General features: G+C 34.4%; 2 protein-coding genes and 1 long non-coding RNA gene across 3 annotated transcripts; 1 reads left to right on the top strand and 2 right to left on the bottom strand.

The window, feature by feature from the left end:
• Positions 1–11,232: 11,232 nt before the first annotated feature.
• On the bottom strand, positions 11,233–14,724 carry LOC102662665 (uncharacterized). Its single transcript, XM_006588864.4, has 3 exons — positions 12,241–14,724; positions 12,021–12,139; positions 11,233–11,908 (listed from the first exon to the last, which is right to left on the bottom strand). Exons 1-3 carry the CDS (start codon positions 14,024–14,026, stop codon positions 11,273–11,275), a joined length of 2,541 nt encoding a protein of 846 aa, XP_006588927.1. The 5' UTR covers positions 14,027–14,724; the 3' UTR covers positions 11,233–11,272.
• A 140-nt stretch (positions 14,725–14,864) lies between these two features.
• LOC100819254 (NADPH-dependent thioredoxin reductase 3) lies at positions 14,865–27,630 on the bottom strand. Its single transcript, XM_003535818.5, has 10 exons — positions 27,354–27,630; positions 25,983–26,190; positions 25,778–25,883; positions 25,100–25,365; positions 23,431–23,710; positions 18,438–18,545; positions 17,350–17,436; positions 17,104–17,208; positions 15,579–15,709; positions 14,865–15,090 (listed from the first exon to the last, which is right to left on the bottom strand). The coding sequence occupies exons 1-10, from the start codon at positions 27,559–27,561 to the stop codon at positions 15,030–15,032; spliced, it is 1,560 nt and encodes a 519-aa protein (XP_003535866.1). The 5' UTR covers positions 27,562–27,630; the 3' UTR covers positions 14,865–15,029.
• On the top strand, positions 16,053–16,791 carry LOC102662334 (uncharacterized). The gene is made up of 2 exons (XR_416316.4): positions 16,053–16,180; positions 16,268–16,791. It is a non-coding gene; the product is annotated as an uncharacterized lncRNA (long non-coding RNA).
• Positions 27,631–27,858: the final 228 nt, after the last annotated feature.

Genomic DNA, 27,858 nt, shown 5'->3' with positions numbered 1-27,858 from the left:
CTAAACTAAACAAACGGGAGGCAACAATGATATAACGGTTGATGGGTAAGGCTCCCACACAAACTGCATATAACAACATAGTTGTGAACATTGTAGTAAAATAACACATAATTTTTTATTTTACAAATATAATAGGATGTTCTTACCTCATGACGTTTCATAATAAGCTTGCGACGAAAAACTCTCACATCATCATTGTCGATAGGTTGGTTTCCACGTCGCAGCCACCTACAAAGATTAAAATTTAACACATGTCTAAAACCATTTATTCTATTGAAATGAAAGACGCTATTAAAAATGACTAACCTGTGCCCCAATGGTGTATTTTCTACTTGGGAAGGAGTCCTCTTTGGAGTCAAGGTTGGACATCGTTCCCATGCCCACAGTTGTAGTAAGATGCACATACCTCCGATTGATTTAGTATTATAATCGGTAACACTGCACATCTCTCTGTATAGAAAACCAAGTACGGCAGCTCCCCATGCATATGTGCCACACTCTTCAAAGTCACGTAAAAATTGAATGTACCTTAGCGAAACTTTGTTACTGCTTTTGTCAACGAATAAGACACTTCCAATGAATCTCAGTATCCATGCACGGGCAAACCTTCGTACTTGTTCTTCGTCGTCGTTATTTATTTGTGCAAAATTGTGAGCCAGTCAACTTAATTTAACCACGCTACCTTTAATTTCACCTTCTTGTGGTCTGACTCCCAATAATTCCTCACATAAATCAGCCCAATCAAGATTTGTTGGACCGATTAATGGTAAACCATCCACACTTATACCTAACAATACAGAGACGTCTTGGAGAGTAATAGTACACTCTCCGCATCTCATGTGAAACGTATGTGTTTCCGGCCTCCATCTTTCAATCAGAGCACTAATTAATGAGGCATTTATTTTTAAGTATCCCATCTTGATAATCCAGCCGAAACCAGATTGTTGAAGAAAAGGAAAAATTTGCTCTGGAATTTGTTCTTCCCCTTGATACGTGGCGACAACTCGTCTTATATGTAATTTCCGATCTTCTTCCCCATTCCAAACATGTTCTGAAACATGCTTAGGTTGCATCCATAATACATCAGCATCGATGGGGCCAGACTTAATGTTAATATGTGATGAAGATGATGATGAAGATGCCATTACTACTGCAAAATAAAATATAATACAATAAATTCACAAATCAATTTATACATTATTTGTAAATAATATAAATTAAACTACGCCTATTTATAAAAACATTATTAAATATATAACAATAAATTTGTAAAAAATCAAACTGGCCAATTTTTAATATATTCTATAGTTAAATTAAAATACATGTGAAGAAAACTTTAAATAAATTAATTTTTTTTCTACAATTAACAAAAAAAATTGAATAAAATATGGACTAACAAATTATTTATAATACAAACAAATATTGAAATCCAAAAAATCATTTCAACAATATATATACAAAAATAATAATAATGTACAATGTATCATATATTTAATAATATAAATTTCCTAAAATAAATAATATTAACCTACAAACTACAACTAACACTATCTTATCATATATATATATATATATATATATATATATATATATATATATATAACTAAAAACTAAAAATATTTAATTCAAACAATATTAACTTATCAATTCATTTATTTAAAACTATACTATCTATATATAACATACAAAATTAAGACACTAAAAAAGCAAATTTACGTCTATTTAATATTATAATTATTTATTTACATGTAAAATGCTTAAATTTCTACCGCTAACTAATATTACAAAAACTAAAAATTTACGTGTGTCTAAAATTTACAAATATATACCTAAAGCTAATATTAACTTGTGCCTAATACTACAAAACCTAATATTAGGTGTGCCTTCCTAAAGTGTATCATGCATGTATATATATTTATTAGGCTAAATTATCATGCGTGTAAATATATACCTAATACTACAAAAGCTAATATCACATATATAAAATTTAAGAATATATACAACAACTAAATATATATACACGTAATATTTTTATACTAACTAAACAAATATATAATATTTTCATACTAAGTAACCAAATAATATTTTCAGCCACATATTATTTTCGATCAAATATATATACATACAATAACTAAATAAAATTTTCATTCTAACCTAACATTGGTATATCTATTAATACGTAAAAAATACCAATACAATACCTACTGATACTAACTAATTTAAACTTAGAATTTTTATTAATACTAACTAACCTACTATTTACATACTAACTAACTTAGAATATTTGATAATACTAACTAACTTAAACTTATAATATTTATTAACAAAATATATAAATTTTATTTACTTTCAAAACACTTACTTGGTAAGGGTAAGAGCACTTGAAGGAAGGAAGCCACGCACCAAATTTGAACCAAGGAGCACAAAGCAAGAAGCACACAACAATGCACAAGCTCACACTCAAGAAAAAACACAAAGAGAACTCAGTGAGGAGAAATGAAATGCAAGCGTAAACAATCAAGGTTCTCAAGCAATTTTTTTATAGCTGAAAACTTACCCAACGTTCAAATTTTTAACGTTCACATGCAAGCTTTTCAGAACTGCAAAGCCTACCTATCTGCACACTGCAACCTACCCATCTTTTTTCAGAGTGATTCCTGCACACTGCAACCCCTACTGCAAGCCTACCCATCTTTTCAGACTGAAACAATGCAAACCTATACATGCAAACGTACCACCCCTACGTGTTCCGCAGGCACCAATGGTGGGACTGCCCACGTTGGCATGTCCCGCCAGTCCTAATGGCGACATGCTTAGTCAGCATGTCTCGCCAGTTTGAATAGCGACACATGCTTCGTGACTCAGCTTTTGTTCCGCTGCTACCGATGGCGATACAAGTGTATCGCTGATGCCAATGGCGATACCGCCTGCGTCCCGCTGCTGCCAGTAGCGATACAAGCTTGCCGCCAGTAGTAATGGCGGATTGCATGTAAATAACAGACCTCCACCGGAATTTGTTTTGAAACGGACCCTCTTTCGTAAATTGTTTTTAAAAGGAACCCCATACAGTAAATTTGCCAAGAAATTAGTGTTGTACCCATAAAATAATTTTTTAAAATGAATAAAAATGTTATAAGAGATAAAAAAAATTGATATTAATTTTATCATTTTATTTTTTAATTTTATAGTATCGACAATGAAAAAATTATATAATATTTTTGAAAATATATAAATGCGTAAAGAATAATTATAATTTGTAAAAATATAAGTATTTTGAATTTTTTTATCATGAGATTATATATTTTATAAAAATTTATAATAATTTTCTTCTATAAAAAAATTTAGATATATTGTTACTGAATTCAGCAAAGCATAATATTTAGAAAAAAAATAAAAAGTTATCTAATTTATTTATTTCAAGTTTTTCAAAAAGTTGCATAAATATCAACTTCGTAACTACTCAAGTGAGTATCTGTGAGAAAAAGTTGAGTCTGCATCCACTTTTTTTTTTTTTTTGTTCAATAACCGTATTCATTCGGTTTGGAATTTAGAGGATATATTTAATTAAAATTTTAAAATACTATTTTAGTATGAAAAGTCTAATAAATTTTAAAGATAATGTAAGAATATTATGACATATAAATTTTTTTATAAGAATTTTATGATAGTTTATATTTTAATGAATTTATATCATAAGAATCTAAAGAATTTAAAATAATTTTATAGATTTATAAGATTTAAAAGTACTATATGAAATTTTAAAAACATATTAAAAAAATTAAATAAATACAATTTTTTAATCTTTTAATAACTAAATTATTTTTAATTTTAGGTCCTCCTATACTAATATTTTTTACAATAACATATTCTAATTTTTGCTTTTGGATTTGAACCATAGATTTAAAATTATATATTGATTTTCTAATTTTTTTTTAATTACTATAATTATTTTATTATAAATCAAATGACATAGTGAATATAAGAAAAACATGTTAGTGATACAATAATAAGCATATACTAAAAAAGAGTGATGAAGTTGAAAAATTTGTAAGAGAATTACTAACTCATGAAAATGACAAAATTAAGGGTGATAATCTCACAGAAAAGTGCAAAGAAGAGAAGTATATTTGACATTTTTTGGTTCTAAAAGAATAGGAAAAACATATATGACACATATATCTTGAAGAATATTATTTTTTGGCCGTTGTTTTGTACTTCTTTAGAATAAATAGATCTGGTTTTTGTGTTAGGTAGTGAAGAGAAAAAGGGTATATGTGATGATAAAAAAGAAAGTCTAATAATCAATATAAAAAAAAAGAGTTTAACAAAATTTTAAGGGTTTGAGTGAGATTATTTGATAGATGTTTTATACAAGAAAGTTAGATGAAATCCATCGAAATCTATCCTAAAAAACAATTCATCGAAATTTATATATTTTTTAATATCAAATTTTTTTTTAGTTATAAAAATCCTAACTCAGTATCATCATTTTTGTTGTACTCCTTAAAAAATTTTAAAAATCTTAATTAAATACCATAAAATTTCCTTATATGATTTAAAAATCCTGATTAAATACACAAGATTTTTTTATGAAAAAAAGTCTTTTTTAAAATCCTTTTGAAATCCTAATTCGTACACCGCATCCACTTTCAATCTTCATTTGCAATTCACATTAATGCAAAGAACTTATTGATAAGATAAATTAATCACGTCAATAAATAGTTTAGTTAAAAGATAGTATGAAAGAGAAAATTATATTTATATTAAAATAGTAAGAAAGATAGTATTAATTAAAATAATAATTTTAAAAAATAATAAATTATAATAAAACAATTTTTTAAATAATTTAAATGTTAACATAGTTTAAGAAATATTATGCATCGTATGAATTAAGTTTTTTTTCGTTTTTCCATGAAAAATGCTAATTCCTTTTTGTTATATTTTATTTATACTTCATATTTTAGAAAAAAAATAAAACATTGAATAAATAAATTAAGTTATAAGAGAGTGAGTAAGAAAATAAATTTATTATAATTATTATATTAATAACTTAAAAAATAATAATTTAACGCTAATAATTTATATGTTAATATAGTTTAAACTATAACAATTTATATGAATTATTTCTTGCAAAATATTTATCCCCTTGTGCTATGTTTTAAACATGTTTTTTATACTGATTATTTTACATGTAGATTTTAACCTATATATTAAAATAAGAAAATAATAATTATTTATCTACAATTTTAAGATTTTAAATATCATGTGAAAAAATTTGAAACAAATTTTTGAATTGAATTTTTGTTTGTCATTTTGTTAAATGTAAGCAAGTGTAATTAAAATTTGATTAGATAAAAGAAAGTATTCATTAAATTTAATTCGTTAAGTAAAGAGATAGTAAGTCAAGACTTAGGATATGTACTTCTCTCCTGGGGCCTAGGTTCTCCCAATTGCAAGCATCGTGGTAATGTGACTTAGACGAGCCTCCATGCTCTTAGGGATTGTCCTTTAGCAAACATCATATGGTGTCACTTGTTAAATTTTAAGGATAGGAATCATTTCTTTGGTTGTGATCTTAAAATTTCTGGATTGATTTTACTATGTTGTACAAAGATAGCAAAGACTCGAGTGATGCAAGGTGCACCTAGCATTTTAAGTGAATGGGCGAAAATGTCATTCACTCAAGTTGATCCATATGAATCATATGGATCAACATGATCCGTACAAGTCATATGGATCAAGTTGATCCATATGAGTCATACAAATCAAGTTGATTCATATGAGTCATATGAATCAAGTTGATCCATATGACTCATACAGATCAACATGATTCGTATGACTCATACGGATCAACTTGAGTGAAGGACATTATGATCCGTATGAGTCATATGGATCAACTTGATCCGTATGAGTCATATGAATCAACTTGATCCATATGACTCATACGGATCAAGTTGATCTGTAAAAATCATGCGGATCAACATACAGATCAACATGATCTGTATGAGTCATACATATTAAGTTGATCCGTATGTTTAAATTATACTTACAGATCAAGTTCATTCGTACAAACCATACGGATCAACCATAGGATAATTTTGGAATTAACAAAAAATGCTAGGTGCACAAGCAATAAAGCTAGTGCACCTAGCATCACCCCAAAGACTCTCATCTTCCTTGGTTTGATGTTTGGGCCACTGCGTCCTACTATATTTGGTTTAGGAAGAACAGGTACAACCATGATCCATTAGTTTACCCCCATCATTTGAATAATCAGTCTCAATTTGGGAGGAAGAATTGCTAAGAGACATAAAACCATCCATTTGGGTTCTATATTTATTAAGATAAAATGCTTAGCCAATTTTATGCCTTGAACCAAAAAATTCTTTGTTCTTCCAACTTTTCGATCTTCTCATTTGTTTTCATTGTATGGGGATCACTATTCTCCTAATTCTTTTCATTCTATCAATGAAGAACCCATAAGAATTCTCAAATCCAAATCAACTAATTGTTCTCGGATAGCACATGCTCCACTTGAAATTTATCGATTTTAAAATATGTCAAAACCTTGGGTAGTAAAAAAACTGTGGTATGTTGTGCTGGAGTTGTTGCCTAAAGGTGCTAGTGGATGTAAATATGTTATGGTGCTAGTGGATGATTCCACTTGATATACTTGGGTGTATTTCTTAAAAAGAAGTTGTTATTTCTCTACATGTGAGAAGAGTATGCAAAAATCAAATGCTTGAGGAGTGACAATGGAGGTGAGTTCAACTTAGCAAATTTCATAGCTTTTTGTCATGAAAAAGGGATCTAGAGGCAATTTACTTGTCCAGACACATTGCAATAGAATGGAATGGTTGAAAGGAAGTTATTTCATCTAACTTCAATGAGCTTGTCATGGATACATGACAAAAATATGCTTCGTGAGCTATGGGCAGAAGCAATTCAGTGTGCCTGTCATGTAATCAATAAGTTGCCTCCATGGCCAAGCAAAGAGAAATCTTCATTTGAGCTACTCTAGGGAAAAACCAACAGTCGATTATTTTCGAGTCTTTGGAGCCATCTGCTATGTACACATTCCAAAGAAAAAATTTAGGGGAAGCAAAATACTTTTTGGGGCTGGAGATTGAGAAGGGAGCTTGCTATTCATTTTGAAATGAAGAATTTAGGGGAAACTAAATACTTTTTGGGGTTGAAGATTGAGAAACTCATGGATGGATACTTTGTTTCTCTGTCAAAGTATGCTAAAAATCTGTTAAATCAATACCAGATGAATGAAGCAAAGGAGGTTGCCACTCCCATGGAAATTTACCTGAAACTACTGAAGGAAGATGGAAAATTACTAGAGAATCCAAACCTGTACAGAAAAGCTGCCTGGAAGCTTAATTTACTTAACTATTACCAAACCTGATCTCGCATACTTTGTTAATGTTATTTCACGATTTGTGCAAGAACCCCGAGTGCCTCATTGGATAGCTGCAAAACGTATTCTTAGGTATGTAAAGAAGACAGGAGAATTTGGGCTGAAGTATGGAAGACACAAAGTATTGGGAAAATACCCAAGTCTCATATCGGCTGGCTCAATCCTTGGAGTGTAGCTTATATACCTGTTGGACAACTTCACTTAATGTCAATTGGTTTTGAGATGAAATCTAACATGGTATCAAAGCGGGCTCTAACCTGGGACCTCGCCTTCGCTTCCGCTGCGACGAGCACCCATCATTTGTGGTTCACGCACCAAGATAGGAGGTCAACCTCAAGCCATTGTTTCTTGTTTGGTTCAGTAGCTATTACATGGTGTAGCGGGAAATAAGTTATTGTTGCTCTTTCAAGCACGAAAGGGAGTGTGACAAATAATGTATGCCATAATAGCGAAGGTTAAGCAGCTCATGTGTCTATGAATCCAATCTTTAATTTTGTTAGTATCCCTTGATTTATGCAATTCAAATAAGTTGTTGTTGTAACATATTTAGCCAAAGTCTAGGAGTTTGTTTCCTTATTTTTTGCACCACCAGTCGTGTATAAAACCAGCAACCCTATTTCTGTATTTTGCAGTTCAGTTCACAATAAAATCACTGATTGGGTTCTGATAGCTTGTTTTCCATATTTCAAATATTCATTCATTTGTTTTAGTGGTGAATTATTCAGGATCACCAAGGTAATTGGGTGGTTGGGTTGGCTAAGAAGATTGGTGCTGCCACAACTTTCAAAGCTGAGTTGTTGGGTGTTTATGAGGGTCTTAAGTTTGCTGGAAGAAATAGTATTAGATGCTTAGAGCTATAAGTGGATTCTCTGTCTCTTGTCCAGAGTATGAATGCACATAGTTCAGGGAATGCTACTGGATGGAGTTTAGTCCAAGCGATTAAAGTGATGATGAATGAGATCTGGCAAGTGAAATCTCTCCTGATGTTCTTTTTTATGATCAGCGTCCGACCGTGTTGAACTTGTTGCTTTTGTATGATGCTATGGGGGTTAATCTCCCCCATCTTCCTGTGCAGTTTTTTTCTTCGGGCTTAGGCCCTCCCCATTATAAAAAATAAAATAAAATCAAGGTTAAAGTACACTTTTAGTTCCTTATTATTTTTTCTTTTCAATTTAGTTTCTTAATTTTTTTTAAAATCACTTTAGTCTCTCTATTTAACCAAGTTAATCCTTTTATCCTTTTATTAAAAAGAGTAATTTTAGTTGGCGTGACAAATGCTCATTTCATATAACATCTCATAATTTATCACGTATCAACAAGTTGACTAAACTAGTATGGTATTATAACAGAAAGACAGCTTGTTCTAACAGAAATACTTTAATCAAAATAAATGTTTTAAACTTGAAGATCCAAACTGAAACCAAAATAAAATGAAAGAGTAAAATATATTTTAGCAAAAACGAAAATAATGATACATGGACAATAAACATTTGTTTCGTCGACCACATTCGATAGATAACCTTGTTTAACGTTAAATCATGCATGCTTATCTGACATATGCACAAAAATAAACAAATATACGCAAAATGACATCACGGGGTTCCTTTTACAAACTTATTCTCAAAAGGGGTCTCTTTTTAAACATATTCCTGAGGGGGTCTGTTTTGTAAAAAAATTACGTGATATCGTCATTTCCATCAACGTAACCCCACTGTTCATGCCAGCAGAAAAAATCACGTGTGCCAAGTGTGTTTCGCCATCACCACTGGCGAAACACACTGCTTGCGTGGCCATGGGTTTTGCCTGATGCACTGGCGAAATGCACCCACATGGGTTTCGCCCATGGTGTTGGCGATATGCATGGATAGGAGTACTCTTAAATGATACCACGTTAATGCACTTATTGCTGTTTAATTAATAAGCAATGTTACGTGGTTGGGCTTGGAGATCAATGGCTTGATTAGGGCTCCACGTGTGGTGCGGTGTAGTTGATTACTGGTATTCATTTTAAGGCTTAAGCCATAAAGATAGTGCATGGTGGCTGGAATGGTATATTATTCAGCCTTCACACAATTATTTTATGAAATGAACAATTAAAATTTTGTTTCACAAAATAAAAGGCACTTTAAATAGTAGAGTTATCTTTAATTTCTTTCACAAAATATAAGCAAGAATATATTATTAATTATTTAAAAATTATGATTAAACATTTGATTATTTATTTAAACACACTCATAATTAAGGTGTAAAACAATTAATAGAACTATTAGATTTTTTAATAAAGATAATTTTGAAGAATTTAACCTTTTTTTTTATAAACTTAAGATTATATTGATTGATTTAAAAAAATTAATCTCTACAAGTTGTAGTTAAAATTAATTTATAATAAAAAATAATAATATACCGTGACAACATCCCTCTAGATTTATCTTTTATTTCTTCGTTACTCATAGTCATTCAACTTTTTATTTTTCATTTTCCTTATTTTAATTGGGTCCAATTCCAACTACCATGCACTGTCTTTATGGCTTAAGCCTTAAAATGAATACGAGTAATCAACAACATCGCACCACACGTGGAGCCCTAATCAAGCCATTGATCTCCAAGCCCAACCACGAAACATTGCTTATTAATTAAACGACAATAAGTGCATTAACGTGGTATCATTTAAGAGTACTCTTATCCACGCATATCGCCAGCACCAAGGACGAAACCCATGTGGGTGCATTTCGCCAGTTAGGGGTGGGAATAGGCCAGGCCAAACCAAGCTTTGAAAGGTCTGAGCCTAGCTTATCAAAGGTCTGAACCAAGCTTTGAGACCTGAGTCTGGCCTATAGCCTATCAAAGACTTTTATTTTGACTCAGCCTGACCTTTTTAAAAGCATGGCCTAGCCTGATAGGCTTTTTAAAAGCCTTCTTCACAATAAATATTTTATGGAGCATGAACGTAATAGGAAAGTTAAAGGAAAAGGAAAGTCAATAAAAATAATGAGGAATATAAAAGGGCACATGACTCACACCTAAATTGTAATTAAAGTCTTACTTGATTATAGGAATAGAAATTATGGAATAGTAATGTGTACTGATAGTTTCAAATATATCCAAAAAATAATATAAGTATATATATATATATATATATATATATATATATATATATATATATATATATATATATATATATATATATATATATATATATATATAGGCCGACCTATCAGGCTTATAAGATTTTTTAACAAGCCTAAGTCTGGTCTATTTAATTTAATAGGCTTTTAAAAAAACCTGAGCCTAATCTTTTAATTAAATAGGTCAATTCAAGCCAGACTTTATGTAGGTCAGGTCGTAGGCCCCTGTAGGTCGACCTGACCTATTCCCACCCCTATCGCCAGTGCATCAAGCGGAACCCATGACCATGCAAGCAATGTGTTTTGTCAGTGGTGATGATGAAACACACTTGGCACACGTGACTTTTTCTGCTGACATGAATAGTGGGGTTACATGATGAGAATGATAATATCACGTGATTTTTTTTACAAAACAGACCCCCCTCAAGAATATGTTTAAAAAGAGACCCCTTTTGAAAATAAGTTTATAAAAGGAATCCCATGATGTCATTTTGCCACAAATATATGATAGGTTACATTAATTTTGACCAATGTTGTTAATGGCGGATGACGGTTCATGGCGGAAAGTCAAAAATCCGCCATAAAAATATGGCGGATGGCGTAGCGGAAAATGGCGGATGTCATGGTGGACAAAAAAAAACATATATATAAACTAATTGAAATTGAAAAAAACAAAGGATTGCATTCAAATAAACTAAAAAAGTTTCATGAGTTCATACAATAATCAAGTACCAACACCAAATAAACTCATTAAAGAGTTCAAAATAAGAAAATGATAAAAACATAATGCAAAGTGCAAAGTGAAGGTTGAGGCTCTAATCATCTTCTCCAATCCCAACATAATCATCTTCGATGTTATCATATGGTAATGGAGCATCTCCCTCTCCCTCTTCCCCATCATAGCTTCAAAATTGACCATGATTTCTTCTTCTTCAGATTCAACATCAATATTCTCCTCAACATCTAGACCCTCATCATTTTCTTGGACTGCTTTTTGCTTCCTTGATGAAGATCCAACAACCATTGCCTGTTTTTTAGAAGTTTGGGCAGCAGCAACACTTGTTTTTTGCTTTTTCCGCCTAGTATACATCCTACACTCTCCAACCCCCGAAGCCTGATACACAGTTGCCCAATTTAGAGCATCATCATCTTCAAATACCAAATCATTTCCAGCATCATTATCATCATCTTGATCCATCTCTCCCACGAGCCATTCATTGCATACATCAATATCATTAAGAGAAATTGGATCAATTTCATCTCTTGCATTATATCTTTGCTTCAATTGTTGGTTGTATTTGACAAACACCAAATCATGCAACCTCTTGTGCTCAAGCCTATTTCTTTTTTTGGAATGAATCTACAACATAACAAATAAATGTTGATTTCAATCTCAAATATACTCCAAATATAACTTGATAATCAAAATTAAATAAAATTAAAAAGTATAGTTAGAGTTTTGTCACAATTACTTGCTCAAACACACTCCAATTTCTTTCACATCCTGAAGCACTGCAAGTCAAACTCAAAATCTTAATAGCTAGCTTCTGCAAATTTGGAGTTTGTGACCCAAACATTCGCCACCAATATGCTGCAATACCAATTACCAACCAAGAGCATAACTTAGAATTCTGAATTATAACACTAAATCACTAATACATAAAAAAAAATAGTATGATAAAAGTTTCTTACTAGGAAAATGGGTTTTCCTTTGAGCCATTGCAAAGTCGGAACCAAAGTGGTCAACACCAATTTTGTAAAGATGCAACTCGGTTAGAATTTTCTGTTGCACATCAAATTGTGGAATCAACTTCTTAATGCACTCAAACAAATCATTGGTGACCTCAAAATCAAACTCCAAGTCAGTGTTGTCATAAAAGAACTCTGAATTTAAGAAGTGGGCAGCTGCATGCAATGGCCTATGAAGCTGACAATTCCATCTTTTATCAATGATTTCAAACACATCTTTGTACTTGCTTTCATTGTTGTTGAAAGACTTGATAATTGTTTCTTTTGCCTTGTCCATTGCTTCATAAATATAGTCCATGGCTGGTTTCCTTTCACCATCCACAAGACGAAGCACTTTCACAAGTGGAGCCATGACTTTAAGAGTGTAAACCACACTATTCCAAAAAGAAGGCATGAGCACTACCTTTGCAGCTTCTTTTCCCTTAGGCTCCTTAGATAGCTTGTTCAAGGTCCATTCATCAGAAGTAAACATTTTTCTAATATTGGCTTTCTCTTTGTGAAGCCTTTCCAAGGTTAGATAAGAAGTGGCAAATCTAGTAATAGCATGTCTCACCAATTCCCTCTTGTTTGTAAAATTTCTCAACAAACTCAAGGTACTAGAATGGGCATAGATAAACCCAACTAGATTAATTGCCCTTCTAATTGTCTTCCTTATCAAGGGAAGCTTCCCAATATCTTCAAGCATCAAATCAATACAATGAGCTGCACAAGGAGTCCAATAAATATGTTTCCTTTTCTCCTCCAACAACTTACCCGCTAAAACATAGTTGCTCCCATTATCGGTTACAACTTGAACAACATTCTCTTCTCCAACTTCCTCCACAATGACATCAAGCAACTCAAAAAGCTTTTCACCTATCTTTACAAAATCAGAGCCACCAACAGACTTCAAAAACACGGTACCAGCTTGAGAGTTAATAAAAAAATTAATGATGCATCTTTGTTTCCGATCAGTCCATGCATCGGACATAATAGTACAACCATACTTGACCCATTGCTCCCAATGGCCTTTCATCAAATTTTCAGTATATTCAACTTCCTTCTTCAAGAGTGGAACTCTGATGTCATGATAGCTAGGAATGGGCAAATGTGGCCCATATTGACCAATGGCTGCAACCATGTTCTCAAAGCTTTTCAATTTAATGAGGTTGAATGACAAACCTGCTTGGTACCAAAAGCGAGCAATATGTTGATGCACCTTCAATACTTCATTCTTATCCATTGACTCTCTTATGTTCATTTGACTCAGCATCTCCATTTTTCTCCGATTGATTGCATTTTCTGGATTCTTACAGAATTTGTCCATTGGTCCTTTTTTAGTCCCACACTTTGTCTTTGCACTTGCAACAGCATTACAAGAGTCTGCAAACTCATCTTCTTCACTTCCATCACATCCAATCGGTTCACCAAATTCAAAATCTCTTATATTTGTCATATTACCACTGCCAGAAGTACTGTAAGTGGTCCCACTTCTTTTTGTAGCCATATATTCCTTCAACTCTTCGATTACATTTGGGGGAGTTTTCTTGCAAGCTGCAACGTTGCCCGACTTCCCAATCAGGTGTTGTTTGGCTCGGGTTATTCCTCCCTTAGTGATTTTTCCACAGAAATTACAAACAATGGTGTTTGTATCACCTTCCACTAGTGAATGACAATATTTCCAGCCTGGGTCTGCCTTATTTTTCCTCGTTGCACTTGCAGTAGTAGCATCGCATGATGGTTCAACCATTTAAAAGAGGACTGAACAGAAAAAAAAATTATGGTGTCAAATAGAAAAAAAAAGGGACTGTTAACAGTAAAAAGGGGTGTCAAATAGCAAAAGGAAAAAAAAACTGTAGACAGAAAAATGGGGTGTCAAATAACAAAAGGAAAAAAAAGCTGTAGACAGAAAAATGGGGTGTCAAACAGCAAAAAGCCCAAAACAAAATAAAAAAAAAGACAGATCAGCTGACCCACGCGTCTTCTTCCTCTTCTTCGTCTTCTTCCTTCGCGAGACAGAAACAAGGGGTGGTGTCGCGATGCGTGCGTTGCTGGGGCTCGTCGTCAGAGCTCGTCGTCGCCGTTCGTGCGTTGCGGGCCTCGTCGCGATGCATGCGCGTGCGAACTGCGAGCAAGGGGTGGTGTCGCGGTGGCGGCTGGGTGCGGCGGGGTGCGAGAGGGACGCAGGCAGGGGAGGTTCTGAAGGCAAGCTGTTGGAGGGACGCAGGCAGGCTGTTCTGAACGCAAGCTGTGGAGGGTTTTTAGTTTAATGAATAACCGGGTAGGATTGGGTCGAGTCGGCCCAACTCCTACCGCGGACAAAAGCCAAACGAATTTCCGCCATTTCCGCCACCCCGCCACGACCGCCATCCCAAACCCGCCACGCCACCGCTATTCGGTGGCGTTTTTTCGAAAATCCGCCATGAAAAACCGCCATGGCGCCGCCATGGCCGCCATTTAACAACACTGATTTTGACAGACACTTATCACATCAGCTTGGATGATGATCATAATTTCCTCACCACAATGTCGTCAACGAGATGTTTTGTAGTTGAGACTTGCTAAATTCAAATATGAAAAATGCAATATTGAACAATCAAAACAGTAATAGTGATTGGTAGCTCTACATGTACAATCTATGAAGTTGCTGTTTAGTTCAAGGAATAGTTGTCAAAATTGACAGCGCTATTCAGCTGGCTAAAATGGAAAACAAAATTGAATCACAGAATTCGGGTATCACCCTCGAATTTTTTTTATTTGTTTGCTTCAATGAATTCTCTGTATTCTCTCTTCATTTTGACTCCTGAGACAGTCCTGCAAAATCAGTGCACAACTATGAGTGATAAAAAAAATTAGTTAGAATAACAATGAAGCAAGTCCATTACAATGGCCCCCTCAGACTCCAAAGAACAAAGAAGAGCAATTAGCAGCTTTAGTCACAGTTTATTACTTCATTAATCAAATTATGTAAGGATACCATACCATCACCACGACAGCAATAACAGTTAATGATTATATCTTGGGGGATACAATGATATCAAACCATGCTGGAATCATTTATTTTGTGTAGATGATAAATAATAAAAGAAAAATGCTAACCAGTGCCGCCTTAAGAGCTATGGTTAAGAAATCAAAAGTGAAAAGTTTTTATTGGAAAGTGTAACAATAAACACCTTTGTGATTTCCAATGCAATTCCAACAATAAAAACTTTCTATTTATTTATTCCTTAACTAGTAGTGCCCTTAGGGCACTATTAGCAAGACCTATTATAGAATAAGGGGAAAGATCAAATAATACTAACTTGAGCATCTCCTTGTTTTTAAAATACTGCACACATGGAGTACCCATTATTCCAGCTGCTTCAGCTATTTCTGGATCTTCCTCTATATCAATTTCGACAAAATGAACATTCTGATCAAATTCATCAATCACCTGAAATAGGACATGTCAGAAAAACATTAAAATAAATATTTCCTGTTCAATTTAAGATTGAAAATAAATAGTGACATTTAACATGAAATGGGAAGTAGTTTTATTTATACGTTAAAGGGGCCCTAGCTGCAGTCATTATTACTGGCTCATGTGATGGCCTGTGACTAATACAAATTTAAATGAGTAAACAGACTACCTATGGGGATGGGCCCAATAGTGTGTTACGAATTACAACTAACCTAAGACTATATGCAGTAATTGAGTACTATTTCAGTGGCCTATTAATTGCTTAGTATTTTTATTCATGACATTTATAACTTTGGCCCCCTCATTAGTAGATTCCAGCATCTGTTCCAAATCATTTCTTGTGGAGATTCACCACCATGGTAAGGCAAGTGGTAAGTGGATCAATGTTCCTGAATTCGAGGTCAGGACTGCCTCCTAGAATTTAGAAGAAGAAGAGGAAATTTGGTGAATTTTCTGATGCCTTCTCATTTATTCATAGTCGTATTTATAGAGTTTGCACACATAAATGACAAATGCTAATGGTCCTGCCAGCTCAGGGACGAAGATTCGCTAGACAGATTTGAAGAATGCAGGCAATATTCGAGAAGGATCTAAGGCACATGGCCCAGCTACGTGGCACTAACGGCCGGAAATACAAAAGAAGGGAATTCTACTATGGTGAGTTTCCTTTTGTGACCCCCAGTTTTCTGAAAGCTTCTGAAGGATTCTAATGGATGAACTCCTCCCATCCTGAGGGTCTCTTGGAGATTCTTCTGGGTCTAGGTTCGTTGTTATCAGCAAGCCTCGTCGGATGTGCAGTGGCATGTATAAACTCGATATAAGCACTTATAGATCTGACCTCCATCTTAACGTAAAGGTTATAAAGTGTTATTCTTAGCTTCACTTTGGAAATTAGCTAATGTCTATGTTAGAGTGGTTCATTTTTTTTTCTTTCTTTCTTTTGACATTCAAAGAGACTGGTGGACTTTGCTCAGTTCATGTGCATTTACCCTTTTTTGGTTTGGGTTCTGTGTTCTTTGACATCTTTTAAGGTATCTTATTTGGTGTTCTTAGTAGTAGTTCTTTCTTCTTTCTCTTCTATTATATTGTTTCTTTTATTAAAATATAAAAAATATAAAAAATATAATGGTGTGCATACTGATTCTGCAGACTTGTTAATGTATCATGCAGCATAGTTACTTTTCTTTCTTTCTCTTTTTTTTTTTATAAGGAAATGATTCTGTGCTAACAAAACACAAAATTGTGTGTTCATTCCTACTAAGTGCTTATTTATAATTTATCATGTCGCAGGCTGAAAATACCCATGAGCATTATGATATATAACTTCAGGATCATGATATAACTTTAAATCTCCCCTTTTCACATACCTTACTAAGGATTGGCTTCAGAGTCCTACAGGGACCACATGTTGGTGAAGTATATAATACGCATATAAGCCTTGGACTATCATGGTACAATTTTCGAAGAGCATACTGTAAAGAGGAAATCACGCCAGCAAAGAAAATGAATTATAAAGCAAACTAAAGAACTCAATATAAAATGAACTAATTGGACATTGCAAATACTAAGACTTAATCCCATTTAGCATAAGCATTTGATATGGAAGCACATACCTGCCCCTTATGCTTCGTAAGTGTAATGTCAAAGCCCTCGTGTACATCCCTGTCTGTTTGTTCCTTCTTAACCTCTTCAGTTTTGGGCTGTTACAAGTAATTTAATTGGAAGGCTGAGATTTACATTGGATTATGTTACATGAATAAACTGATTTAATGTAAAGTCAGTTTCCCTATTATTAGTAATTGTGGATTAATATATAGTATTTACTAGTACCAGTTGTATGATGGCTAAAGTAAAGCAATATATAACTTTAGGTATATCATATAATAGTTCACAAAAGTTATGGCCAAAAAAGAAATATTTGAATACCACTAGATACATATAGTAGTTCGGTATATCATTTATTCATATTTGCTCTAAATTATGTCCTTCCCTCCGGTAGTAGCTGTTTAGGGCCCACTTGTTTTAAAATTGGGTAGAACTGATTTTGATAAAAAAAAAAAAAAAAATTTTGTACCATTGAATGTAACTGGGATTAATCTCAAGTCTCAACCACAGATTTTAAACTGCAATGTGTCACGGTGAGAGGAATTGATTCAGGGTGTTTGACAAATAAGCCCTTGGTTGATTACCGTGCAGAGAGTAGTTCCAAGGCAGTTCTGAAGAGAAATTGGAGGGTGTTGATTGTTTTGGAAGGAAGAGAGTCCAGGTCTCATGATTATACATACATGGCAGAGGAAAGGTGGACTGTGTTCAACAATGCTACCGATATTGGTTCAGCATCACCTTGATATCAATTCAGAAATTGTGTTTTATCAACAAAGATTCAATTACTGTACCTAAATTCTTGTCCTGTTCTATAACAAAATTTTAAGGAACTTAGTAAAGTAGACTTAGAGATTATCTCCGTTATCAAATAACAATTAGATGCACTAAATTTATTAAGTTTTATAAATTTATAGATATAAGTTTTACAAGCAAATCTTGCTAAAGTTGCATCTGCTTCTGTGGAAATGTACAAGAATTAAGACATATAATAAAGATACAGTAAATTGGTAATGTGATGTGTACACTCAATCTACAGTGTTATATACCAAAAGAACGATAAGCGAAAACAAAATAGGAGTTCTTTGAAGTCAAATACCTGATGGAACTCTATAAGAAGATCATTGCTCACAAGATATCTCTCAACTGATAAAGCTGCAACGCATCCAGATCCAGCAGCAGTTATAGCTTGCCTCCATTCATGGTCCTACGAGAATAAGAAGAAATAACTTTAATAAAGGATATGTTTGGATAAGCTTCTCTAGTAGAGCTTCTAGGAGAAAAACTTATCCAGAAGCTCTATTATGAAAAGCTCTTGTTAGACTAGTTAATTAGGTGTTTGGATGATACTTATTTAAGTGCTTCCCTTGAAGAGCTTATAAAAGTAGTGCTTGGATAATTTACAAAAGTGCTTTTATATTCTTAAAATTAATAAAAAGGTCATAAAAATTAAATGAAATATTTAAATTAAATACAATTAAATGTAATAATTTTTTCCCTTTTATTAATGAAAATATTTCTATTTTAACTATTTATTTATTTCCTTATATATTTTCTTTAATTATTTTGTAAAAGTATTATAATTAAAAAAGGTTCAATTAGATTCCATAATTTCTAAAAAAGGTTCAATTAGGTCTTAAAAGGTTCAATTACAAAAGTGCCTGTTACTATTAAAAGGTTCAACTATACGGCTTTCTACATCAATAATTGGCAAAATAAAAATGTAATTCTTAGATTATTTTTTGTAACAATCTAATCACTCACCTTCCTAATAATAATTTGATCATTATGCAACAATAATGTATAACCAAAAAAAAAAAAAAGAACATGTCATCCAATATAAAATTGTCCAAATGTATCCATCTCATGAATATGTAACCTTGTCTTCCAATAAACAAGAATTTCTAGAAGATGCTCCAAGGCTCAAAACAGAAAATGCATTAAATTAAAATAAAATAAAGCATAGTATCGACAACTATTAAATTGAGCACAGGCACGTTTAATTCACTCTATGTCCTGTATCCATGTTAGAGGCCATCTAGATGTAGATTAGTAATTAAAATTGAAAGGGATAATATAACTAAAGATAAATGGATCAGAGATTCAGAGATATAGCCAACTCATACTGACTGATTGAATCATTCACGAATTTCTTATTTATATAGAAACCATAAAACATAAAGCCAACTCATAGACAGAGAAGCTATCCTAGTTACAAGCTGTTACAATCGTAGAGTCACTGACAATAATGTGAAGTCCAGAAAAGGGAGAATTATTTCCCCTATGGAAATGGTTGGGAATCAGAGTCTTGTACACTTCATATTAATACTAATAACAGTTTTGTTTGTCTACTACACCCTACACAAAGAAGTAAAATTTAGAAGCCATAAAAACACAATTCTGAGTGAAGCTAAATATCTGGCACATCAAGGCTATGCGGCTGGCTATGCGCATCAAAATTACACTGACATGCCATCTACATTCTATTATTATACATTGCATCAAAATTACAGTGATGATTTGATTTTTCAAGGAATTTCAACTTCTTTGAGCAGCCATTTAACTAGTCTAGTATAACATGCCTAAAAATATGTTCAGTAGGCAAGAGGGCAGAGCACAAGTATTGTCTTGGTATTGATTAAGTACAGTGGAAGTGGAGGTTAAATATCACAATTAGACAGGTAAGAACAGTATAAATCTAAAGTTTTACTCTTGCTTGCCTTCAATATATTTGTTACTCATTTGAAAAATCCAAAACAGAAGCAGCCTAGCCATAACATATCAATTATGACAATGATAGAACCATATTAAGCAGTGCCCATGTTGCAGATAAGTAGTTGATTATGGGACTGAACAATGGCATTCATAAAACATAATTATGATTTCAAAGAATTATAGTTTGTTGGCTCACCGAACTCTTTAACGAAATTATGAGGTCAAAACGCATGCCGGAGGAATGGAGGAGAAGCACGTTAGTGCCAATCTATAAGAACAAGGGGGATATACAAAATTGTGCAAATTATAGGGGAATCAAGCTCATGAGTCATACCATGAAATTATGGGAAAGAGTGATCGAACGGAGATTAAGAAAGGAGACTCAAGTTACTGAGAATCAATTTGGTTTCATGCCGGGAAGGTCGACCATGAAAGCGATTTATTTATTACGGCGGGTGATGGAGCAATATCGCATGGCCCAACAAGACTTGCACTTAATTTTTATTGACTTGGAGAAAGCATATGATAGAGTGCCTAGAGAGATTTTGTGGAAAGCTCTAGAGAAGAAAGGGGTTAGGGTTGCATATATTCGAGCTATCCAAGATATGTATGATAGGGTATCGACTAGTGTTAGGACACAGGGTGGAGAGTCAGACGATTTTCCCATCACAATTGGTTTGCATCAAGGGTCAACCCTTAGCCCCTACCTTTTTACCTTAATTCTGGATGTCCTCACGGAACAAATCCAAGAGATAGCGCCGAGATGCATGCTTTTTGCAGATGACATAGTCCTCCTTGGAGAGTCGAGGGAGGAGTTGAATGAGAGGTTGGAAACTTGGAGACGAGCTCTAGAAACACATGGCTTTCGCCTAAGCAGAAGCAAATCGGAGTATATGGAATGTAAGTTCAACAAAAGAAGGAGGGTTTCTAACTCAGAGGTGAAAATAGGAGACCATATTATCCCTCAAGTCACACGGTTTAAATATCTTGGGTCTGTAATACAGGATGATGGGGAAATTGAAGGGGATGTGAATCATCGCATTCAAGCAGGATGGATGAAATGGAGAAAAGCATCGGGGGTGTTATGTGATGCAAAGGTACCGATCAAGCTAAAGGGAAAGTTTTATCGGACTGCGGTAAAACCGGCGATTTTGTACGGAACAGAATGTTGGGCGGTCAAGAGCCAACATGAGAATAAAGTAGGTGTAGCGGAGATGAGGATGTTGCGGTGGATGTGTGGTAAGACTCGACAGGATAAAATTAGAAACGAAGCTATTAGAGAGAGGGTTGGAGTAGCGCCTATTGTAGAGAAGATGGTGGAAAATAGACTTAGGTGGTTTGGGCATGTAGAGAGAAGACCGGTAGACTCTGTAGTGAGGAGAGTAGACCAGATGGAGAGAAGACAAACAATTCGAGGCAGAGGAAGACCCAAAAAGACTATAAGAGAGGTTATCAAAAAGGATCTCGAACTTAATGATTTGGATAGAAGTATGGTACTTGATAGAACATTATGGCGGAAGTTGATCCATGTAGCCGACCCCACCTAGTGGGATAAGGCGTTGTTGTTGTTGTTGTTGTTGTATAATTGCTTAATTTTGGTCAACTATATCAAAGCTTCAGGAGAAGACAAAAGAGATAACAAGTGAAGGAAAAAATGAACCTCCATCTAACACAGAAAAACACATAAACACAACACAAGTAAGAGATTGAAATTAAACTGAGATTCCCTTACCCTTCTCCCCAATTTTTTGCAGCAATCACAGACACATGACAAAACTAGGTAATAGCACTACCCACCCTTTAGCAAATTTCTCTTATATAGGAACCTATCCTCTTCTCACAAGTCTCATAGCTGGTCTCTAACGTCCAGCAGCACAAAAATGAACACAGATCACAGTTCACCCACAACACAAACACTACACTCCCAACCTCTCTCCTTTCTTTCACCATTAAAACCCATCAACAACCAAAATTGAAAACCAAAACTAACACAGCAGCAATAGAGAAAACAGAAGACAAAAAATAAAAAACTCTTTTGGACCCTCTTTCTATTCACAAGAAGATCATCTCCTCTTCCCCACTCTCTTGGAACCACAACACACACAAATCTACTACACCCTATGCCAAGAATTAAAATTTCAAAGCCATAAAGCACAATTCTGAGTGAAGACGTCAAGGCTATGTGGCTCGCTATGTGCAGTCACGAAATTTCATTTTATTCATTCATGGGAAAGAAACCAAAACCAAAAAGGGGAATCAAAGAAAACAATACAAAGATTGAATTCACACACAACTGCACCATGGCCATACTGAACAAACACCAAGACTAAATTCACTAAATGTGGAATGAATCAACAATTAATAAAAAAAAAGAGATTAAAATGCAAAATCGAAGCATTGGCTTACTGTGATGTTGACAAATCGAAGAAGAGGAGACAAACCAAATAGGAACGCTCACAGGATCAAATGATTAGGGTTCACCAAGACTAAATTCACAAAATATGGAATAAATCAACAATTTCAGTTAAAACATGAGACTACAAACGAAAGAAAGAAAAAAACAGAAAATAGGAACGGAACTTGATTGAAGACGAGGAACAAACCTTGATCAAAGACGAGGAGCGAAGTTTAGGAACAAACGAAAAAAGAGGAATGCGAGAGAGAACAAAAGAGAGAATGATTAGGGTTCGTGACTCCAAACAGAAAGTGTGGGACATCAGTGCAATTTTCTAAATTACATGAGGGTATTTTGTCCATATGAGACAGCCTCCCAAAAAGTTGAAATTGGGAGAAGCTCAAAATTCTGGCTTATGGTTGACTTTTACAAAAGCTGAAAATATTGTGCATCTAAACACTGCTTCTAAACAAAAAAGAACTTGTGCCAATAAAGAAGCTTCTAGAAGTCCTTCTAGAGTGTATCCAAACAGGCTCAAAGATACTAAAAGTTACAGCAGTTACTGCATTTTTTCAAACAAAAGGTAACATTGGATCACTAGATAAATTCAGACAATATAATTCCCAATGAATTTGCATAGTTCATAGTAAAAGATATGCTCAGTGTCTATATTAACAGCAATCATAAATTCATGATTAACTTGAGAAGGGAAAAGGGTAAAAATTCTGCCCCCTCAAATGGCATTTCAAATGAAGAGGACATAAAGAAACAAACAAATAATAAAACAAAACCTTAGTTCACTAGGTGGGGCTGGCCACACCGCAAGAATCAAATGATGCTATTGTGCTATGTCAACGACTGTTAGAATGGTATAACATATATTAATTAGAAGTTGTACATTATTGTGGACAATGTAGTGTTGATTCTAATATGCTAGAAAAATCAACTACAAAAGTGGAAGGCACTCAATATGATAGGATACCTGCACATCTCCAGCAGCAAATACACCTTCAACTGAAGTTTTTGCAGTACCCTCCTGAACTTGTACATAGCCAGAGTGGTCTAATTCGACTTGTCCTTTCAACAGTTCAGTATTTGGTGAATGGCCTATGCCATAAAACAGCCCTTTTGCCTCAAGCACAGATTCCTCCCCAGTATCAATCTTTCTTATTAAAATGCCAGACATCTGTCCTTTGGTGTTGCTTACAAGGTCCACTGCCTCTGTATTGAAGTGCACAGTGACATTGGGATTGTCAAACACTCTGAAACATTCGTGATAATCAACCTGTTAAACAAACATTCAGGGAGTTGAAAACTCACAACATAAAAAATGTTTATTAGTAGATAATTCACCATCATAAAGAAAAACTCCACCTAAACACAGACTAACAAGACAATGAAAGAAGATGCATGATACAAACTCCATTTTTTTCTCTTTCTAATAAAAAAAATTTAAGACTTAAGCAACTTGTTGAGTATCTACAGTCTAGAGAGTGCCCAAAATAAGGTTCTATTTAATTTCTTCTTTTTAAGGCAAGCATTCACTTCTAGCATGTAATATCTTTGGGTTCAGCATAAGTTGACTATGATGTCATCGACTAAGCCATAAGTAAACACTTTTTCCACCAAATACATCATACTAGAATCCACATCTATAACCCCATAGCATGATTTTATAACCACTACTGAATGATAACTTTGACAAGAAATCCAGTATGCTTCTAATATTTGGCAAGTAATGTAAAACTTCAAGCCCAAAAGAAATTACTTCTCTTTCCTGCATTACAATGGTACTATAACATAATACAACTATCTTTCAAGTCCACAGGAATTTCAGACATAATGAAAAATGTTATCAAACAAGAATACTATGCTTATTATCCACTGCTTCATTTTGCAAGAAAGTGCTAGTGATCATGTAATACGTCTTTGTTTATGTCTTTAGGTAGATATGGAGAGAGTGAGGGAGCGCAGTTTCCCATAAGTGAGATGATAATTAAGATCAAACATTCTATTTCCTTAGGATAAATATAGTTTTTCATATACACTATAAAGCAAGGCACAGGCAAACCTTAATCTAGGAAATGTTTTACAAGTCAATTATAGTCAAAAGAAACTTGAACTTGTTCACAAAAAGGCCCACAAACTATTGTTGGCATCCAATACAAATGAAACAAACAGAGAATGACTAAAAAATTCGCTTAAAAGATTAAAAAATAATGATCATAATGTATATGAAAAGGAAAAAAGGAACCTAAAAATATATTTATTAAACAGCGAAGCAAAATAAAAGGGGAAAAAACAATAATTAAAAGACATAATGTATCCAATAATACAAATATAAAGGTCCAGCGATAGAAAACCAGCCACAGACGATGAGATTAAAAGACAGATTGAACAAAGTTTGTTTAAAGCTATCTTTCCACAGGAGTAAAAACTGTGGTTTTGTTTGTGCGTGTGCGAGCATGTGTGAGAGAGAGAGTTGAGAAACTTAAAGTTATACATTATGAAGTGCATACAAGTAGGTAATTATATAAGAAACTTCAATTTATGTTCACATGCAAGATCATGGCAAATTTTAGCGTACATTGCACAGTTAGTTGTTCCTTAATAACCTGAGTAAAGAGTTTGGAAATTTTAATCAGACACACCTATCTTGCATAGCTTTGGAAGCCCTCAGTTGGTCCCGACGTACAAGTAAATGCACATGGCGAGCATACTTTGTTAAGTATAATGCTTCTTCTGTAGCTGTATCCCCCCCTCCAATGACAGCAAGAACTTGACCCTTGAAGAGAGGTGATGCTCCATCACAAATTGCACAAGCACTAATTCCTCGGCTCCAAAATTCATCTTCTCGTGGTAGCCTAAGTCGTTTTGCAGTAGCTCCAGTAGCATAAATGACAGTATGGCTCTTAACCTGAATTATAATACAATCAAGAAAATCTGATGTAACTACAGCTAATTTTCTTCCAAAGAAACACAACTAAAAAATGTTAAAATTTAAAAAAATATTGATGTCAGAACTTAATGTAAATCAATATCACAAGTAATGGCAATAATTTCAGTACATATTTTGTAAATTCAACGACTTTCAGGTCAGGACCCACATTATGAAGGAATAATACTCCAAATATTAATTTCCAAATAAAAGCTATTACCAAATATGTACAAGAATTTGCATTAATTTAAATCCATAAGAGAAGAACATCATGAAGTGGATTCAAAGAAGAACCAATTAAAATAAAAGATATAACCTTGAATCTTCAGGAATATGAATATCTACACAATCATGAAATTGTAAGTCAGCTAGCTGCTAGTGAATATATCACCTTACGTTCACTACTTTGGACAGTAAAAGGACTACTTTTCACATCAATAACTTCAACATCTTCCTGATACAATTCTGCACCCCAACGTTCAGCTTGCCGTCGCATCCTAGATAAGTAGAAAATGTGAGAACTCCAAGGATATGTGAGTAAAATAAATTACAAAGTACAATGAGTTATAGGAAGCTTTTACTTCAGTTTTTAATACCTATCCATCAGATCAGGTCCACTTATGCCATCTGGGAATCCTGGAAAATTCTCCACTTCAGTTGTAGTCATCAACTGTCCCCCAGGGACACCACCAGCTTGGTACCCCTCAAACACCACAGGTTTCAAATTGGCACGTGCTGCATATATTGCCGCTGTGTATCCTGCAGGGCCTGAACCTATAATTACCACATTCTCAACTCCTTTTCCTGTGAGAAGAAAAAAGATGCCACTGTCAACTTCACTTATCTACGAATAACAAAAGAAAGACCAATAACAACAATTACACTGTCATACAAAAGAACAAACTAACGGAAAGTTAATAATTACATTCAGTAACTAAAAAGGCATCAGTATTATGATCAGAGAAAACATAAAACCTCTACACAGTGTGATTAAAACAACACCTGCCAGAAAGGTCAGCACTACCTTTGGGCTGGGAAAACTGGATTAACCAAAAAGTTTAATTCTTATGAATCGTCAATGTAAAACTATTTTACACTGATAGCCAATCAAAAATCATTGTTGGTGTGACTTTTAAGGTAGCTATTGTGAAAATCTAACAAACTTTACCATTTATGATGGTTTGCGATTGGATGACAAGCTAAAAAACCTTTACACTATCAGTGTATACATTATTTACTCTAAACCAAATAACCGAAAAAGATTATTAATAATAAAACATAATTATGCTGGCCACAAACACAAGCCACGCAAGTATTCAACAATCACGCAATTCAAGCTTTTTCACTATAAAATTCCAAAACAACCTTCCAAACTCCAAGTGCTTGACGTTTCTATCTCAAATACCTGTTCTCAACAATGAAGCACAAATTATCAAACCCTGTAACTACCACCCACCATTTTTCCCATCACCCAATTCTAACCACACGTTTCCCTTACCTTATAATTCAATTCCACATCAAATATCTCACAGCTTAAATCCAAACCGCACAGGCCATCACTCAGCAAAACCTTAACAATGCGAGACTTTCATTCATCAACAACCAATGCTCCAAAACCAACTCAGTGCATGCAGGGATTAAAGTCGGAAGAGCCGAAAAGTATTTTTACTCTAAGAGCGACAAATTTTTTTCCTTCTTTCTTCATTTGGTGCATTGAAATCCGTCATTCATTGCCCATTGAAACGCGCAGAATTACTTTCCAAACTTCAATCCAAGCATAGAGCCTCACAATTCGAAACAAAACAACAAAACCTCGTTTTCTCCGAGAAAAAAAACTCCACACACAGCAAAGTTTAATCGAAAAACTAAAATAACAAAACAAAACGAAACAAATCGGGCATTGAATTCGCCGCGCTGAGATTACAGTCACATTCATCGAAAGGAATAGTAGTTGCGGCGAGCGAGACCTGGCGCGGCGACGGAGGGGGAGGAGGACGCGGCGGCGACGCGGAGGGGGAGGGGGCGAGGTCGGAGGGGCGGCCGGCTCGAGTTGAGGAAGAAGAGGCGGTGCGGCGGCGGGGAGAATGCGGCGGAGGAAGAAGCGGCGACGGCGGTGACTCGGTGAGTGGTTGTTGGGACGGGACCAACTCCGAGTCCTATCTTCGCGGTAGCCATTGGGCTCTTTCAGACCATACAAATTGCAGCAACCAAGTGAGCGACTTAAAACAGTTGGAGCGGGTTCTTCTCTTTATTTTATGTTTCTGGTTACTTGCGCGTGGACCATACGCGCTCCAACGAAACCTCCACGCTGCCACTTTGGCTTGTTCTGTTAAATCGAGCAGAATTTTTGTTTGCTTTACACGACTATTCTCTCATCAAAATACTACCCCACACTAATACGGGTATTTTTTATATAAAAAAAATTGATGCAAAAAAAAAAAAAAAACAAATAGGTGAACTCATTTAAGAAGC

Source organism: Glycine max, chromosome 10, assembly GCF_000004515.6.
Source record: "Glycine max cultivar Williams 82 chromosome 10, Glycine_max_v4.0, whole genome shotgun sequence".
In the NCBI taxonomy this organism is placed as follows: Eukaryota; Viridiplantae; Streptophyta; class Magnoliopsida; order Fabales; family Fabaceae; genus Glycine; species Glycine max.
Note: the sequence above shows the minus strand (reverse complement) of the source record. Positions and strands in the feature narration are given on the sequence as shown.